The sequence below is a fragment of the Sturnira hondurensis genome, unplaced genomic scaffold (genome assembly GCF_014824575.4).
Source record: "Sturnira hondurensis isolate 20B ecotype Veracruz unplaced genomic scaffold, ASM1482457v3 Scaffold0008782, whole genome shotgun sequence".
NCBI classification, from domain to species: domain Eukaryota; kingdom Metazoa; phylum Chordata; class Mammalia; order Chiroptera; family Phyllostomidae; genus Sturnira; species Sturnira hondurensis.
This window is the reverse complement of record NW_028081413.1, coordinates 592,143-608,174: the sequence shown is the minus strand read 5'-3', so window position 1 is coordinate 608,174 and position 16,032 is coordinate 592,143. Positions and strand designations below refer to the sequence as shown.

Sequence of the window (16,032 nt, the reverse complement as noted above, 5' to 3'; positions counted from 1 at the left end):
TGGAAGCAATCTAAATATCCACCAACAGTAAAACAGATTAATAAACTAAACTGTGGTATATTCAGACAATGGAACACTTCATAGCATTAAAAAAGGATGCTATAATGCAACATGAAGCATATAAACATATTGAGGGAAAAGAAACCAAATGCATACTAGAGTACATACTAGATAATTCTATTTACATAAAGTTCAAAAGTAATTGTGATAACAGAAGTAGGAGAGTGATTACCTTTATTTGTTGGTTTGTCTGAATTAGAAGTATTAAATGGGAAGTAGCATGAGGAAGACTTCTGGTCACTGAAAATGTTCTATACCTTAATGCAGGTAGTTGTTACACAAGTGTTTTACATATGTGTAAATTCAGGGTTGTACATAAGATGTGTTACAGTACAGTTATATACAAAAATATACATTTAATATATATACCCTATACATACATACATATTCACACACAAGCACACATATACAAACACACAAAATGTCTACTGAGATGTATATAATAAATAATAAATCAATACACTGCTCCCACTCCTCTGGGAACTTTTTGGCTCTGTCAGAAGATCATTTACTTTGTTACTACTCTTACTGATTTAAAGAAAAGGGAATGGAGTACTACTTGGATAACTGACACTGAAAGAAATGCTTACCTTTAACAAAGGGCAGCTGCAAAGGTTGGGAAAGGAGAGTGGAAAATTCACCCCCAGAAGGAAATCCTTGTTTCTCAGATATCTCCGCTGGCTCTCTCCTTCTGGCTCTCCCCAGGAGCGCAGCTGATGGAGCCTGTAGGAGGCTTTCAGAGACAGGAAAAGAGCTAACCATCTGAAACAAATCACAGCACACATGCTTATTCAGTGCTCCAAGGAGGTTTGAGGTAGTTTACATCAGCGAGGAACTTTGTCTCTCGTTAACATGTCTCTTTTGTAAACCCCGAGCAAATGGTTCTTTCCTACTTTGGGATAAAGCCATTTCATACTTTTATTCTATAAATTCCACCTTTGGCATGACTTGGTTTGCTACTATGAAAACTAAAATCCTCCATAAAGCCCATCTCAGTACTAAAAAATATTTAATTCTATCATAAAAACTCTATCATAAAACATCCTATTAGTGAGAGAGCCTTTTCTAATGAGGCCACTATTTTCTATATAAGTACAAGATAATAAAATAAATGAAAGCTATTATTCCAAAGACAACACAGAACTAAGTTTCCCAGAACACTCGAGGCAGGCTATGCTGCAATCACTTCTAACTAAAGTAATCATCAGCCAACATTTGCCCTATAGAAGCAAATAAAATATAGTAAACTAACTAGAAATTAAGAAGACTTGAAGACCTGGTAGCATTTGGGAGAAGAGCCCAAATAATTTTTATTCATGGCATATTATGAGGTATCATGCAATTATTAAATGATCAAGAGAAAATTATGATTCCCTAAGAAAAATGTTTATTTTTAACAACAGAAAAAGGATGAGAGGCTCCCTAAGATAACATAACATTAAATAGTTAACCATCGCAATATTCAACTTTTGACCTTGTTTAATTCTAATGGCTCTTTCATCAAACAATGAGCAAACTTCTCACCTGGCCAGAAGTCCCTGAAGCATGAGGTTTGCCATTTCTGCTGGAGATACGTCAATAAAGCGAAGGAAAGAAAAACAGCTTTCTTCATTAACACCTAGAATATCAAAGGGCAAAGTCAAAGGCAGTAACAAGCTAAGAGATAACACTCAACTAAAGCCAGCTTGCTGAACTGCTGGATTCTGGCTTAATAATCAAAACATTTTTAAAGGTTCACAAACCACAGTTACTTTGATGAAAGTCAGAGAGCCACATTTTTGTACTACAGTTACAAGTGGAAGAGGCAGATCTATGAGATATGGCATAGATGAGCCAGAGTGAAGTTGGCTCATGAGTTACATTTGGGGTTTTTATATCCTCGGTTAACTTCCCTCCTCTTTTTATCATGCTGGGGCGGGGGTGGGGTAGAAAAAGACAAAGGTGACTCTGAGCCTTGCCTTAATACTTTGGTCAATGTTCTCAGTTGAGTAGTTTCTTTTCCTTAGACTAAGGGGGCAGAAACTAAGCCATGTTAATAAGAATCCTGCACTGTCTCTGTCAAGTTTTAAGAGCAGTAAGTCGAAGAATCAGGTATAAAATAAAGACGGAGGGTCAATGTAATAAATTTCTGTTACTTCCTATTACAGTCACAAACCATAGCATCTATAGATGAAGATGGCTAATTTACATAAAAGAATATTTTTTAATTTATTTAATTTTTTAAAAGATTTTATTTATTTTTAGACAAAGGGGAAGGGAGAAAAAAGAGGGGGAGAGAAACATCAATGTGTGGTTGCCTCTTGTGCTCCCCACACTGGGGAACCTGGGCTGCAACCCAGGCATGTGCCCTGGCTCGGAATCAAACCAGTGACCTTTTGCTTTGCAGGATGACACCCAACGCACTGAGCCACACCAGTCACAGTTACTTAAACCTTATCCAGACTCTATAAATAAAAACCTAGCATGCAGGCAAACTGCTAGTAATTCCAAGTTAGTCACTTAGCAAACAAAGAGAAGCAATCTGGTAAATCCTTGTCATACTTTCCTTCCCAAAGAGAGAAACACCTACCTTTTCTGTGAAAGAGAGACTGTTGGATATAGTCCGGTGCAAACGGAGAAAGAAGAACCCTTAACCACCTGTAAGGTAAGTAATAAAATAAATCCAAACTCAAATAGAAATACTGAGAAGTTAACTAGACTGGAGGTTCCAAACTAAATATAGTCTTTTAGGTTTGAAATTCTTTATACTTTAAAGAAGCTTGTTATTACCAGGCAAATATCATGGTGTAAAAAGTCAGAAAGTAATAGTACTTAAGAGGTATAAGATAATACTAGTTTAATGCAGTCTAATTTTATTTCAGAGACTCGTAATTCTAGCTCCCTAAGACATCACACACTATAAACAAAAAGCACTATACCCCATCTGCTTCCTCCTGCCCATCTAGTTAAGTATTAGCCTGAAACTATCAGACATAGGATTCTTAAAATTGAACTGATGAAATTTTTCAATTTCAGTTTCATTAAGCTACATATCAATAATTATTTGGACAGTACTGTTTATACTGTTTCTCCTCAGAAGCAGCTTTCTAAATCCATGGTTCTCAAATGTGGATGTGCCTAAGAACCTTTTGGGAGCTTGTTATTAATCCAAAAGCCAGTACCACCCTCACTCACAGATGCAGAATTGACTTACACACCTATTTTCCGAATGGAAGTGGTCTCTAGCACATTACCATTGACAACCACCTCACCTTTATCCCAATCTGTCACTGCTGATTCTTAGAGGGTAAATTTGATTATTTCAAAATCCAATCAGTTCTCCCACAAGTGCTATTCCATATGTAAAATAAGCCACCACAAAGCAATTTCAATAATGGAGCAGAGACACTTGCTGATCTCTTTTGGTACAAGTACGTATTTGCACACAGGTGCACCTTCTTCATTCGGAAAAGCAACTAGAATGGCCAGACCCTTGAAGGTCATCTAGGGAAACCCTTGACAGCGCACAGACTCTCCTACCATAAGATTCTCAACAAATAGTTGTCCACCCTTTGTTTAAGTATGTTTTGACGAGGAATTCACTCTCCACTAAATTCATCTCCACAATCCCCCAAATTACAAAAACACTCAGAGTAAACAAATATTATATGTGCTCACCTGTCTCGTGAATGGTTGAAGACCCTGATCTGTCCATGATGGTAGATAAACTTTGAAATCTGGTATGGCTTTAGGGAAATATGAAATGGAGACCAAGTTTCTTGTCGTTCAAATAACTCTGGGTGATTACACACCTACAAGAAAGGAAAAGGAGACAACACTGTTATGTGCAGACATTATAAAGTGATGGGGAAATCACAAACTATGAATGCCCACCTTTGTGAATAAATACTTCCCCATTTTCATCTCTTTTAAACAACATTTACTTGGCATCAAGTTTAGAGGCCTTTCTCTTGAAGTGGACTAATAAAGAGAACTCCAGGGCAGCAGACCCAAGCTCTTACCTTCCTAAACTGCATGACCAGATTCATGAGGCTGCTGGTGGTGGTCTGTGCTTGCTGGGTAGAGCCCATAGAAGACTGCAATAAATCCTCAATGGAAATTTTATTCTTTAGTGCCTGATACAGCAGCTTTTGTCGACTGGTAAGTTGGCAATACATTAGAATCTCAATCTAAAAATCAGTGAGAACATTTATATTTTGAAAAACAGTTTGTAAGAAACTCAGTATATCAACTTAAAAGTTGAAAACATATGCAAAAACCAGATTGTCATTGAAAAAAATATATATATGTATGTATATATAAACCCAGTATCTCTATAAATCTGTGATACAGTTACCCTTTTTCCTTGTCACAAATGTACATGGTATCCCCTGGGCAAGCTTTTCCATTTCTAATAGCACCAACTACTGCCCATCACAGTGATTTACAACAAAAATACAGGGTCTGGTACAAATAATGCCCCCTATTTATTACAAAATCATAAGCATGTAATTATAATTCTGTAACATAACATCATACTCAAGCCTACCTTATGACATTATAGGTGAAATGTTCAAATTAAAACTATAAATTGGACTTCCGCCAAGATGGAAGCGTAGGTGGAAACACTGTGCCTTCTCCCACAACCAAGTTTGAATAAAACAAAGGTTTAGTAAACAAAGACGCAGCCAAAGAACAGAAAACTGAACTATAGAGAAGTCTGACAACAATGAACCGTTCAACAGGGACCGGTAAGAGGGGGGAAGCAAGCAGCAGAGCAAGGTCCGGCAGGAAGGATCCCTCAACCCAGGTGATCCAGGCGATCCAGGCAACCCAGGTGCGCAGGCAGCCAGGGTAGCATCGTGGACCCAGTGAGGGTGCGGGGCAGGCTGAGGGCAGTTGCACATTCCCGTGCACAGATAAACTCAGCAAAGGAGTGAGCAGTGAGACAGATGGCGAGGCCCCAGTGGCAAGAGGAGGCAGAGGGGACCGCCATTGATTTCCTCTGACCCCGCCCCCACCTACAGCATCACAACCCAGCGACTGAGTCACCAAACCCTGGTGAACACCTAGGGCTCCACTCCTCACACGTAACAGGCATGAACATTCCAAAATATGGCTCAAAAAGAACTCAAAGCCCCAGAGCCGATAACTCTTAGTGAAAAAGAAATAGCGAACCTCTCAGATGCACAGTTCAAGACACTGTTTATCAGGATGCTCACAGAACTGGTTGGTTATGGTCACAAATTAGAGGAACATATGAAGGCTAAACTAATTGAAATGAAGGGAAATGCACAGGAAACCAATAGTGATGGAAAGGAAACTGGGACTCAAATCAAGGGAGTGGACCAAAAGGAAGAAAAAAATGACCAAACAGAAAAGAATGAAGAAACAAGAATTCAAAAAAAAAATGAGGAGAGGCTTAGGAACCTCCAGGACATCTTTAAATGTTCCAACATCCGAATTATAGGGGTACCAGAAGGGGAAAAGAAAAAGTCATGAGTGGAAAACTTATTTGAACAAATAATAAAGAAGAACTTTCCCATTCTGGCAAAGGAAATAGACTTCCAGGAAATCCAGGAAGCTCAGAGAGTCCCAAAGAAGTTGGACCCAAGAAGGAACACACCAAGGCACATCATCATTACATTAGCCAAGATCAAAATGAAGGAGAGAATCCTAGAAGCAGCAAGAGATAAGGGGACAGTCACCTACAAAGGAGTGCCCATCAGACTGTCAGCTGATTTCTCAAAAGAGACCTTACAGGCAAGAAGGGGCTGGAAAGAAGTATTCCAAGTCATGAAATCCAAAGACTTACATCCAAGATTGCTTTATCTAGCAAAGTTTTCATTTAGAATGGAAGGACAGATAAAGTGCTTCTCAGATAAGATCAAATTCAAGGAGTTCATCATCACCAAGCCCTTATTATATGAAATGTTATAGGGACTTACCTAAGAAAAAGAAGATGAAAAATATGAACAGTGGAAGGACAACAAACTCACAGTTATTAACAACCACACCTAAAACAAAAGCAAACCAAGAGGACAGCTAGATCAGGAGTGGAACCACAGAAATGAAGAACACATGGAGGGTTAGCAACAGGGGAATGAGAGGAGGAGAAAGGGGGAGAAGGTACAGAAAATAGCATAGACAGTAGGTAGAAAATAGATAGGGGCGAGGGCAAGAATAGTAGGGGAAATAGAGAATCTAATGAACTTGAGACACATGGTCATAAACTAAAGGGGGGGAATGGTGGGGGAGGGGGTGTGCAGGGTGGAGGAGAATGAGGGGGGAATAGAACAACAACTGTAATGGTATAATCAATAAAATACATTTAAAAAATAAAACTATAAATTATTACACCCATATTATTACACTACCAACCACACAAGTAAGCAGGTATTACTTCTACCAGACCCTGTATATTCCTAACTCCCCTAGACCTGTACTTTCAATCACCTACTACTCAGAGAATGTGCAGCAGTTTTTAAGTGACATATCAAGAAAAAAGTGATCTTTTCCACAATTTACTAAATTGATTAACAGCATTACCACTCAGTTGCCCAAAGAGAAACTTTAGCTGATTTTTCTCTCTCATATCCCATGTGCTATCATTTCCTAAGTCCCTGAACTCAACCCGGAAATTTACTTCAAACTATCTTTTCTTATTTTTTTATTTTCTTTTTAAAAAATATATTTATTGATTATGCCATTACAGTTGTCCCATTTCCCCCCTTCACTCGCCTCCCCCCGCATTTCCCTTTAGTTCATGTCCATGTGCCACAAGTTCTTTAGTTTCTACATTTCCCACACTACTCTTGCCCCTCCCCGTCTATCTTCTCCCCACCTTCTATGCTACTTATTCTCTGTACCTTCTCCCCACCCCTCCTCCGCCCTCTCCCCTGTTGCTCACCCTCCATGTGATCTCCATTTCTGTGGCTCCATTCCTGATCTAGCTGTCCACTTAGCTTGCTTTTTTTTAGGTATGGTTGTTATTTTTTTAATTTTTAAAAATACATTTTATTGATTATGCTATTACAGTTGTCCTATCCCCCCCTTCATTCCCCTCCACCCTGCACACTCCCTCCCCCACCATCCCCCCTTTAGTTTATGCCCATGTGCCACAAGTTCTTTATATATTTCCCATAATATTCTTGCCCTCCCCCCTATTTTCTACCTACTGTCTATGCTACTTATTCTCTGTGCCTTCTTTTGCTAACCCTCCCCTGTTGCTAACCCTCCATGTGATCTCCATTTCTATGGTTCTGCTCCTGATCTAGCTGTCCACTTAGTTTGCTTTTGTTTTACGTGTGACTGTTAATAACTGTGAGTTTGTTGTCCTTCCACTGTTCATATTTTTTATCTTCTTTTTCATAGATAAGTCCCTATAACATTTCATATAATAAGGGCTTGGTGATGAACTCCTTTAACGTGACCTTATCTGGGAAGTACTTTATCTGCCCTTCTATTCTAAATGAAAGCTTTGCTGGATAGAGCAATCTTGGATGGAGGTCCTTGCCTTTCATGACTTGGAATACTTCTTTCCAGCGCCTTCTTGCCTGTAAGGTCTCTTTTGAGAAATCAGCTGACAGTCTGATGGGAACTCCTTTGTAGGTGACTGTCCCCTTATCTCTTGCTGCTTCTAGGATTCTCTCCTTCATTTTGATCTTGGCTAATGTAATGATGATGTGCCTTGGTGTGTTCCTTCTTGGGTCCAACTTCTTTGGGACTCTCTGAGCTTCCTGGATTTCCTGGAAGTCTATTTCCTTTGCCAGAATGGGAAAGTTCTTTATTATTTGTTCAAATAAGTTTTCCACTCATGACTTTTTCTTTTTTTCTTAATTTAAATTTTATTTATTTATCTTAGAGGGGAAGGGAAGGAGAGAGAGAGAGATAAATATCAATTTATGGTTGCCTCTCGTGCGTCCCCTGCCAGGAACCGGGAACTGTCCTGCAACCCAGGCATGTGCCCTGACTGGGAATATGAACCGCGATCGTGTGGTTCGCAGGCCCGCGCTCAACCACTGAGCTACACCAGCCAGGGCATGAGTTTTTCTTTTCCCCTTCTGGTACCCCTATAATTCGGATGCTGGAGCATTTAAAGATGTCCTGGAGGTTCCTAAGCCTCTCCTCATTTTTTTTTTTGAATTCTTGTTTCTTCATTCTTTTCTGTTTGGTCATTTTTTTCTTCCTTTTGGTCCACTCCCTTGATTTGAGTCCCAGTTTCCATCACTATTGGTTTCCTGTGCATTTCCTTTCATTTCAATTAGTTTAGCCTTCATTTGTTCATTTAATTTGTGGCCAAAATCAACCAGTTCTGAGAGCATCCCGATCACCAGGTTTTTGAATTGTGTATCTGATAGATTGGCTATCTCTTGGTTGCTTAGATGTATTGACTCTGGGGGCTTTCATTTGTTCTTCCATTTGAGCCATTTCTGGGGGGGGGGGCGCGGTCTGGTCACACCTGTTATATCTGAGGGGCAGAGCCTTAGGCGTTCATCAGGGCAGGGCAACCCAGTTGCTGGGTTGTGACACTATGTGGGGGGGGGCAGGGTTAGACAGGGAACAATGGCGTCCCCTCTGCCACTTCCCACAAGAAAATTGGGCCCTTCTGGTGCTGGTTCCTGGGTGGGTGGGCTTGTGTACGTTCTAGGACCCTGTGGGTCTCTCCAATGAACTCTCCTATGAGGCTGGGAGCCTCTCCCAGCATCTCAACCCCCACAAATTTTTTCAATCGGTGCTTTTAGGCCTTATTTCCTGGCACTGGGGCCCTGGGATGTGCAGTCTGTCTCACTGTTCCTTTTTTCGCCTAGTTTATCTGCATGCACGAATGTGTGACTGAGGTCAGCCAACCACCTTGTGTGCCTTACTGGGTTTGCTCGTTTCCTGCCCACACCTGAGTCTGCCAACCACCACTTTTCCTGCTGGAACCCTTCTCCACAGGCTGCCGACTCTGCCCCTCTTGAATGGTTCCCGTCCCTCTTGAATGGTTTGTTGTTGGACTTCCGTACTGTTCAATTTTCAGTGTGTTCTGGTTGTGTTTTTATTTCTAAATCTTTGTTGTCCTTAAATTTGGTTTTGGGAGGAAGCAGTGTTTCCACCTACGCCTCCATCTCGGCCAGAAGTCCTGTACTTGTGTTGAACTACCTTTTCTGACCATTCCCACTGCCTTACTGGAGAATCTCATATTAATCTAGGATGCTGTTATTTTGGTGTCTTCCTGCCTCTAGTCTCTCCTGATTCTAAGAAACTTTCCATAAAAATCTTGTAAGGCAATTTAACTGCTAAAAAACCTTCAATGTACATTATTGCCTATAGTAAAATATTAAAAATTTTCCCACAGGCAGAAAAGACCGCTCATAATCTAACCTACCCAACTGTCTCAGTCTCATTACCATGTTCTCTTATATACCATTAGCAATAGCAACTATGGTCTGAATAATGGTTGCCAAACATACTGAATATTTGAATGTTGCTCTATCTTTGTTTACATGGCTCTTTTTGCCTTGCATCCCCTTTCTATTTTCCTAGTAAATGTCAACTCATCATTTCAGATCTATGTCATGTCATCTCTGTTCCCATTATAGTTCACACAGTTAATCACTATGTCTCTATCATGCAGCATTTAGTTATTTGTGTGTTTATCTGCATTGGAAATCTGAACAGAAGCTGGAAACTGCATGTTTACATACCAGAGGATGTCAGGCAATAAGAGTTCAATAAATAAATATATTAATATTATTTCACAGATCAGAAACATTACTGATGTTTTAAAAAATTTGCACTATACATAGTGGTTAAGAACCATACTACATCTGATCACCTCCCTATTCACCGTTAACCAAATAACAGAAATCATCAACGGTTACCATTTTTTTAAGCTCTTGGTTATGTAAAAGCCTCAAGGATCCATTTTTTAAAATAAAGCATTTTCCTTCTATCAGGTACATCTGTATGTCGGTGCTCTTTAATTAAAATCAGCCAGTTTCAGAAGAGTCTCCAAAATTAAAAAACAAAACAAAACAAAACAAAGGCACACTTCTCTCTTGGAAGGTGTGCATCCCACCACAATCTTCCAAAGAGAGTTACCAATTTCGAAATGATCCATCCCTGTGACAGTGAGAGCAAAGAACTACCTGGTATTATCAGGGGCCTGGAAAGCTGCTTTTTAGGCAGAGAGAACTGTGTGAAATAGGTAGACTGTATGGAATTTGGGAAAAAACTCCTAAAGACTAGGAACAGGTAGAAAAAAAGAAGGAGAATATGGAGAGCATTCATAGGAGATAAAAGAAAAATACAGAAGTCTGGTAAAGATCCAAAAAAGATCTACAAACCAAAATTGGTAGCTTTGTACGAGAAAAAATATTATAAGCCAAAGCATATTAAATTTCTAAATCTAACTCTCAGTTTGTAGAAAATAGGAGAGAGAGAAACATGCTTGACAACAGCACAATGATTTCATAGCAAAATCCAGTATGTGGAAATTTCTACAGGACAAATAAGTTTCTTCAATAAAGAATCACAAAGGAAAACAGAAGGAAGGGATTAAAAGATAGTTAATGGACATGTCACCCAAATGCTATGTGTCGATCTTGCATGAATTCTGATTTCAAAAATCTAATTCTGAGACAGAGAGAGACAGATAGACAGACAGGCAAAGACAACTGGGAATATTTAAGAACTGACTGGATATGTGATACTATAATAAAATAACTGCCATTTTCAGTAGGGTTATGCATTTTAAAAAACACCAAGTCTTTTAGAGATACATATAAAAAACTTTTAAAGTGAAATAAAACACATCTGGATTTGCTTCAGAACAATCTACAACGGTGGGGATAACCATGAGTTAAAACCATTGTTAAAACTGTATAGTGGTTATAAGAAGGTTCATTATACAATGCTTTCTACTTATATAATGTTTCAAATTCTCCATAATAAAGAATATAAAACAAAAACATATTACTTGTCATGCTTATTTGACTCATATTAAATCTTTGATTCACTCAGGTTTAAAGGTCTTCTCTCAATCAAACTAATTATTTTTCAACTAAACATTTATCAAAGAACCCCTTCACTCTGGAACTCTAACTTGGTGCCTGTTAAACCTAAATACACTCATGAGGTTTTCTTTCCTTACCTTGTCAGACAATTCATTTTCTACATCTTTCTTGATTCTCCTCAGCATAAATGGCTTCAAAATCATGTGTAAGCGGGAGAGTTGATCTGAAATGCCAGGAGGACGCCCCCCATAAGTAATGCATTATATTGATTTAACACAAACAAAAGAAAAGTAAAAAAATCTCTCATTAAGCTGTTTTAACACCTTTTGGCTTAATGATTCTCTGAAAGACGACTCAAACAATATTTTTCCCCCAAACAGGAAACCAAGAAGTCTGAATTTTCCATATCATCTTCCTATAGTCTGCAGGGCAAATGCATTTTTCTCTCACTTAGAACAAAGGACCACCTTATTTTTATTCGAATTCACCTTTAGAGTGTTTAAGGAACATTTTGACCCATATGAGGTTTCTCAGGTAGGTCTAATGCAAGCTGTGTTTCTTAGTGTTCCCCCAAATTCATTTTTTCAGAGTGTGTCAGCAAATAATAACTTGTATGTGTAAGAAATTACCTACAAAGTTTTTTCTTTTTTTTTTAAAGAGAAATATGTGAGGTAACAAAGGACTTCTTTTCTTTCTTTCTTTTTTTTTATTAAAGAGAGGGAGAGAAACATCAATGTGTGGTTGCCCTTCACCTGTCCCCAACTGGGGACCCTGCCCACAACCCAGGCATGTGCCCTGACTGGGAATCAAACCGGCAACCCATTGGTTTGCAGGCTGGCACTCAGTCCACTGAGCCACAGCAGCTAGGGTTCATTCCACAAATAAAATAAATGTGATAGAAATTTTTCAGGATCTATATGAAAAATGTGTAATTATGAGGACTCTGTAAGCCAAAATATGGTACTTTATGACTCTGCCTGTTCTGCCTTGATTAGCTAACAATACAGCACCATAACCTGAATGTCTTTTTTTTTACTTTACATATAAACAAAGCACATAATTCTTTTAAAAGAGGAAAAAACAGCCCCCATCCCAACCCTTCTAAGTATACTAGAAGAAATATTCTTCACAGAGAAAAAAACATACAATTATGTGGTTGCCTATACTGACACATAGAAGAAAGTTCATAAAATTACTCACTCTCATCAATGGTGGATTTGTTTTCGGCATGGCTCTCAATGTCCTTGGAAAACCATTCATTAAATTCCTCATGTGAATCAAATAATGTTGGCATAATGAAATGCAGCAGAGCCCAGAGCTGGAAACAAAAGAAAAGTGAAAGAGCTGTAGGGCAACAAAATGACAGTCTTTGAGGCTATGATGAAGGTTTGGAGAGAGGGAAAGTTGCAGGTTTGTGTGTTTATCTGTGTCTTGGTGCATGTGCATGTGTGAGTTAATGAGAGACGTTGAAACTGCATCAGCACATGCCTCATCAACCAACCCGAATTATATAAGATGCTACAGCAAAATGTAGTTATTTTTCAGTTAATTCCAAACTGAAAGTCTGAAAGTACAAGTTCAGGTTTGGTGGTGGGATAGTTTTAAAGATTTTACATATATTAAAAAATCTGCTCCGTAATTGCATACAATCTGAGGTAGTATAACTTGCTAATAATAAACTTAGATCAGGGGCTCAGCAAATTATAATCTGTGGTGCCAAGTATGGTCTATTTTTTAAAAGATTTTATTTATTAATTTTTACGAAGGGGAAGGGAGGGAAAAAGAGAGGAATTCAGAGAAACATCGATTTGTGGTTGCCTCTTGTGTGCCCCCTACCGGGGACCTGGCCTGCAACCCAGGCATGTGCCCTGGACCTGGAATTGAATCAGAGACCCTTTGGTTTTCAGGCCAGCACTCAGTCCACTGAGCCACACCAGCAAGGGCTTCCATCTATTTTTACAAAAAAAGTTTTACTGGAACATAGCCAACTCATTCATTTATGTATCACCTATGGCTGCTTTCACATTACAGTGGCAAGATTAAATAGTTGTGACAGTGACTGTATGGCCTGTAAAGTCTCAAGTATTTACTATCTGGTTCTCTCCCTTTTTAAAATTCATTCATTCACTCACTCACTCACTCACTCACTGTCTGGCTCTTTACAGAAAGTTTTCTGACCCCTGTTGTAGATAGTCATTATAGAAAAAAACTTTAGCTTCTCAGTGTTAAAGAGTGCTGCCCTTTCATTCTAGCATAAAAACATCTCTGCATTGGATGGGTGATATTCCTAATGTGGTCACAATTTATCAGATAAATACAATGAGATAAAGTAATTTATTTCCTTTTGGCCAGATAATAAGAAAAAATAGAAACCATGCCAAAAATCCCAGTTAGGATAAGCTATGTTCAAATTCTGCCTTTTACATGGGGGTTACAATAATATGTTACAGAGCATTAACACTCCAGGTTGGCATGTGTAAAGAATTCCATTCTGTGCTGAAACCACTCTATTTAACGCAGACCTAGAAATGAAAGCTCTACTAGAGCTTACCTCTGCCATGGTGTTCTGAATGGGGGTCCCAGTTAGCAAAAGCCGATTCCGACACTGGAACTGCAAGAGAATCTTCCAACGAACACTGTCCAATAAGATGAATTACAAATTCCAAGTTAGCAGTAAATCTTTCTCCATACTACCAAGTCCCCATAGTTCTAAAAATCCTTTCAAAAAAAATTAACAAACACTCAGAATCAAGTATCCATCATGTACACAACCAGAAAATATTATTCAAAGCTAAGGACAGGAAATTCAAGAGAACCTGAATATTCTATATTGAAAATATGGCATCAGGGTTTAGGGGGAAAAAAAGCCCACAAACAGGAAGAGTAGGATCTTTTCTGGTTTTGATAAAGTCCTCTTCATGTTGACACAAACCATTCCATGATAAAGCACTTATCTGTAATAGGGAACTTTAAAATTATTAATATTTGTATTTCCAGTGAGTCTGGAGGGAGCAATGAAGAAAGCAGAAGCATATGAAAAGAAAATGCAAAGAAAGTCTATGGTTATGGGCATATTCTACTTTGAAAGAGTGCAATATGAAGTAATGCCCTTCAGATTATGGAAAGCTCCACGGAAAATGCTATTCTGCCAGATAACTCGGACCTTTAAGAAAGTCCTATACACTCACCAACAGTTAGTACAAATGCTTCAAACCCAAGGTTTAATACTACCAAACACTCATTTACTATTCCAAACACTCATTTACTATTCATTTTGGGACCTGAAAGGTATTATGAGTATTTTAAACATGTAACTTTCAACAAAAGGATTCTTCGGGAATTCTAACAACCATCCAGGGACTAGGGCAACTTGCATAAAACAGAACCTACAATCCACATAATGTAACATTCTACTTCCTATTAAGACCTCCTGTCTGAAATAATCTCTCAAGGATAGGGCAGGTGCCCCTTCCTCCGTAGAAATTTTCCCTGAAGAACAAAGATCTGTTAAAATGTCATAATTACTATTACTGAATAAGGAGATAGAAGCTGAGAAAAATCCTTGTATTCTAAACACTAATATTTATGTTCCATGAAAAATGTAAAAGGGAATTTCTGGCTTCTGGTTGGATACATGCCTTATGGAAAGAACATGTATTTGACTAGAAGTCAAATACATACCATGTTCTGAAACCCCTCTGATCTTTATTTTCATATGTATGATATCACACAGATACAGCTAACCGTTGAAAAACATGGGTTTGAACTTCCAGGGTCCAGTAACGTGGATTTTTTTCAATAAATATAGTAAATGTATTTTCCTTATGATTTTCTTAATAACATTTCTTTTTCTCTAGCTTACTTTACTATAAGGATACAGCATGTATCATTCATGATTGTCTGAATGCCTGGATGAGAAACCCTCAGATATGCAGATAGAAATACGTTACAAGATACAAAATATTCCAATGGATTATGTATTGATATACATATTATACATTTATAAAATATTAATATATATACAAAATATGTGTTGAGTGTTTATGTTAACAGAAAGACTTCCAGTCAACAGAAGACTATTAGTATTTAAGTGTTTGGAGAGGGAAAAGTTATATATGGACTTCCAAGTGCAGGGAGCTAGAGCAGGGGGGTGGGGGTAGTTAGCAGCCTTAACCACCACGTTCTACAAGTGTCAACTACATACTATACATCTCAGTCCACAGGGTTTGGTTTCTACTACTCATGTTACCTGGAACTACTCTTGAGTGCCTGAGCCTCGTCCAATACCATGTACTGCCACTTGACCCGCTGGAAATACTTTACATCCTGCACCACCAGCTGGTAGCTGGTGATAACCACATGGAAGGGGGCATCCTGAGTGTAAAGTGTCTTCTGTAAATAGAAGAGGGAAACAGTGAAAAGATATACCTAACAATTCATAATGTGATATGGAGGAATAGGCTGTATTTTATAAGTCTTTTTATATAGACTATATTTTATAAGAAGTTTATGATGACAGCCCTCAAGGTGTGCTTTTCCCACGTGAGAGATGCATGGTGAATTAAAACATGACTGTCTAAAGTAGTCACCTTAATCACAAATCATGTTAAAAACTAGTATTCAGCTTAATAAAGAAAAAAGTTTTTATTTAATCCTGGACTTCAAATCCAGATGATTGTCTATAACAGGAAAAACACTGTAATACTGTAAAAAAAAAGTGTACTTGCCTAATGCCCAGAAATACATAAGATTTTATACATGAGAAATCACTCATGTCAACTGAAGAAATGATGACTGCATATGCATGTGTGTGCACATGTATATATGTACTCAGGAAGCCAAAAGTTACCTGACTCCAGAACCTCCTTATGACTTTTCTATCATGAGGATTTCCCCAATATGGTAGCACCTGGAAAAAGGACCAATATAGAGATTATTTCATACTGACAATTTTTAAAGTATCATCACAAATATATTAATTAGAATGATTTTC

At 38.4% G+C, this 16,032-nt stretch overlaps 1 protein-coding gene across 1 annotated transcript in view; it reads right to left on the bottom strand.

The window, feature by feature from the left end:
* Positions 1-16,032, bottom strand: part of INO80 (INO80 complex ATPase subunit) — a 131,685-nt gene that overhangs the window by 60,322 nt on the left and 55,331 nt on the right. The window contains exons 15-24 of the mRNA XM_037056041.1: positions 15,889-15,948; positions 15,289-15,431; positions 13,591-13,675; positions 12,240-12,357; positions 11,177-11,262; positions 4,062-4,229; positions 3,718-3,851; positions 2,630-2,697; positions 1,585-1,678; positions 651-822 (exon numbers count right to left, since the gene is read on the bottom strand). Coding sequence (XP_036911936.1) covers positions 651-822; positions 1,585-1,678; positions 2,630-2,697; positions 3,718-3,851; positions 4,062-4,229; positions 11,177-11,262; positions 12,240-12,357; positions 13,591-13,675; positions 15,289-15,431; positions 15,889-15,948 — 1,128 coding nt within the window. The remainder of the gene's footprint in view (positions 1-650; positions 823-1,584; positions 1,679-2,629; positions 2,698-3,717; positions 3,852-4,061; positions 4,230-11,176; positions 11,263-12,239; positions 12,358-13,590; positions 13,676-15,288; positions 15,432-15,888; positions 15,949-16,032) is intronic.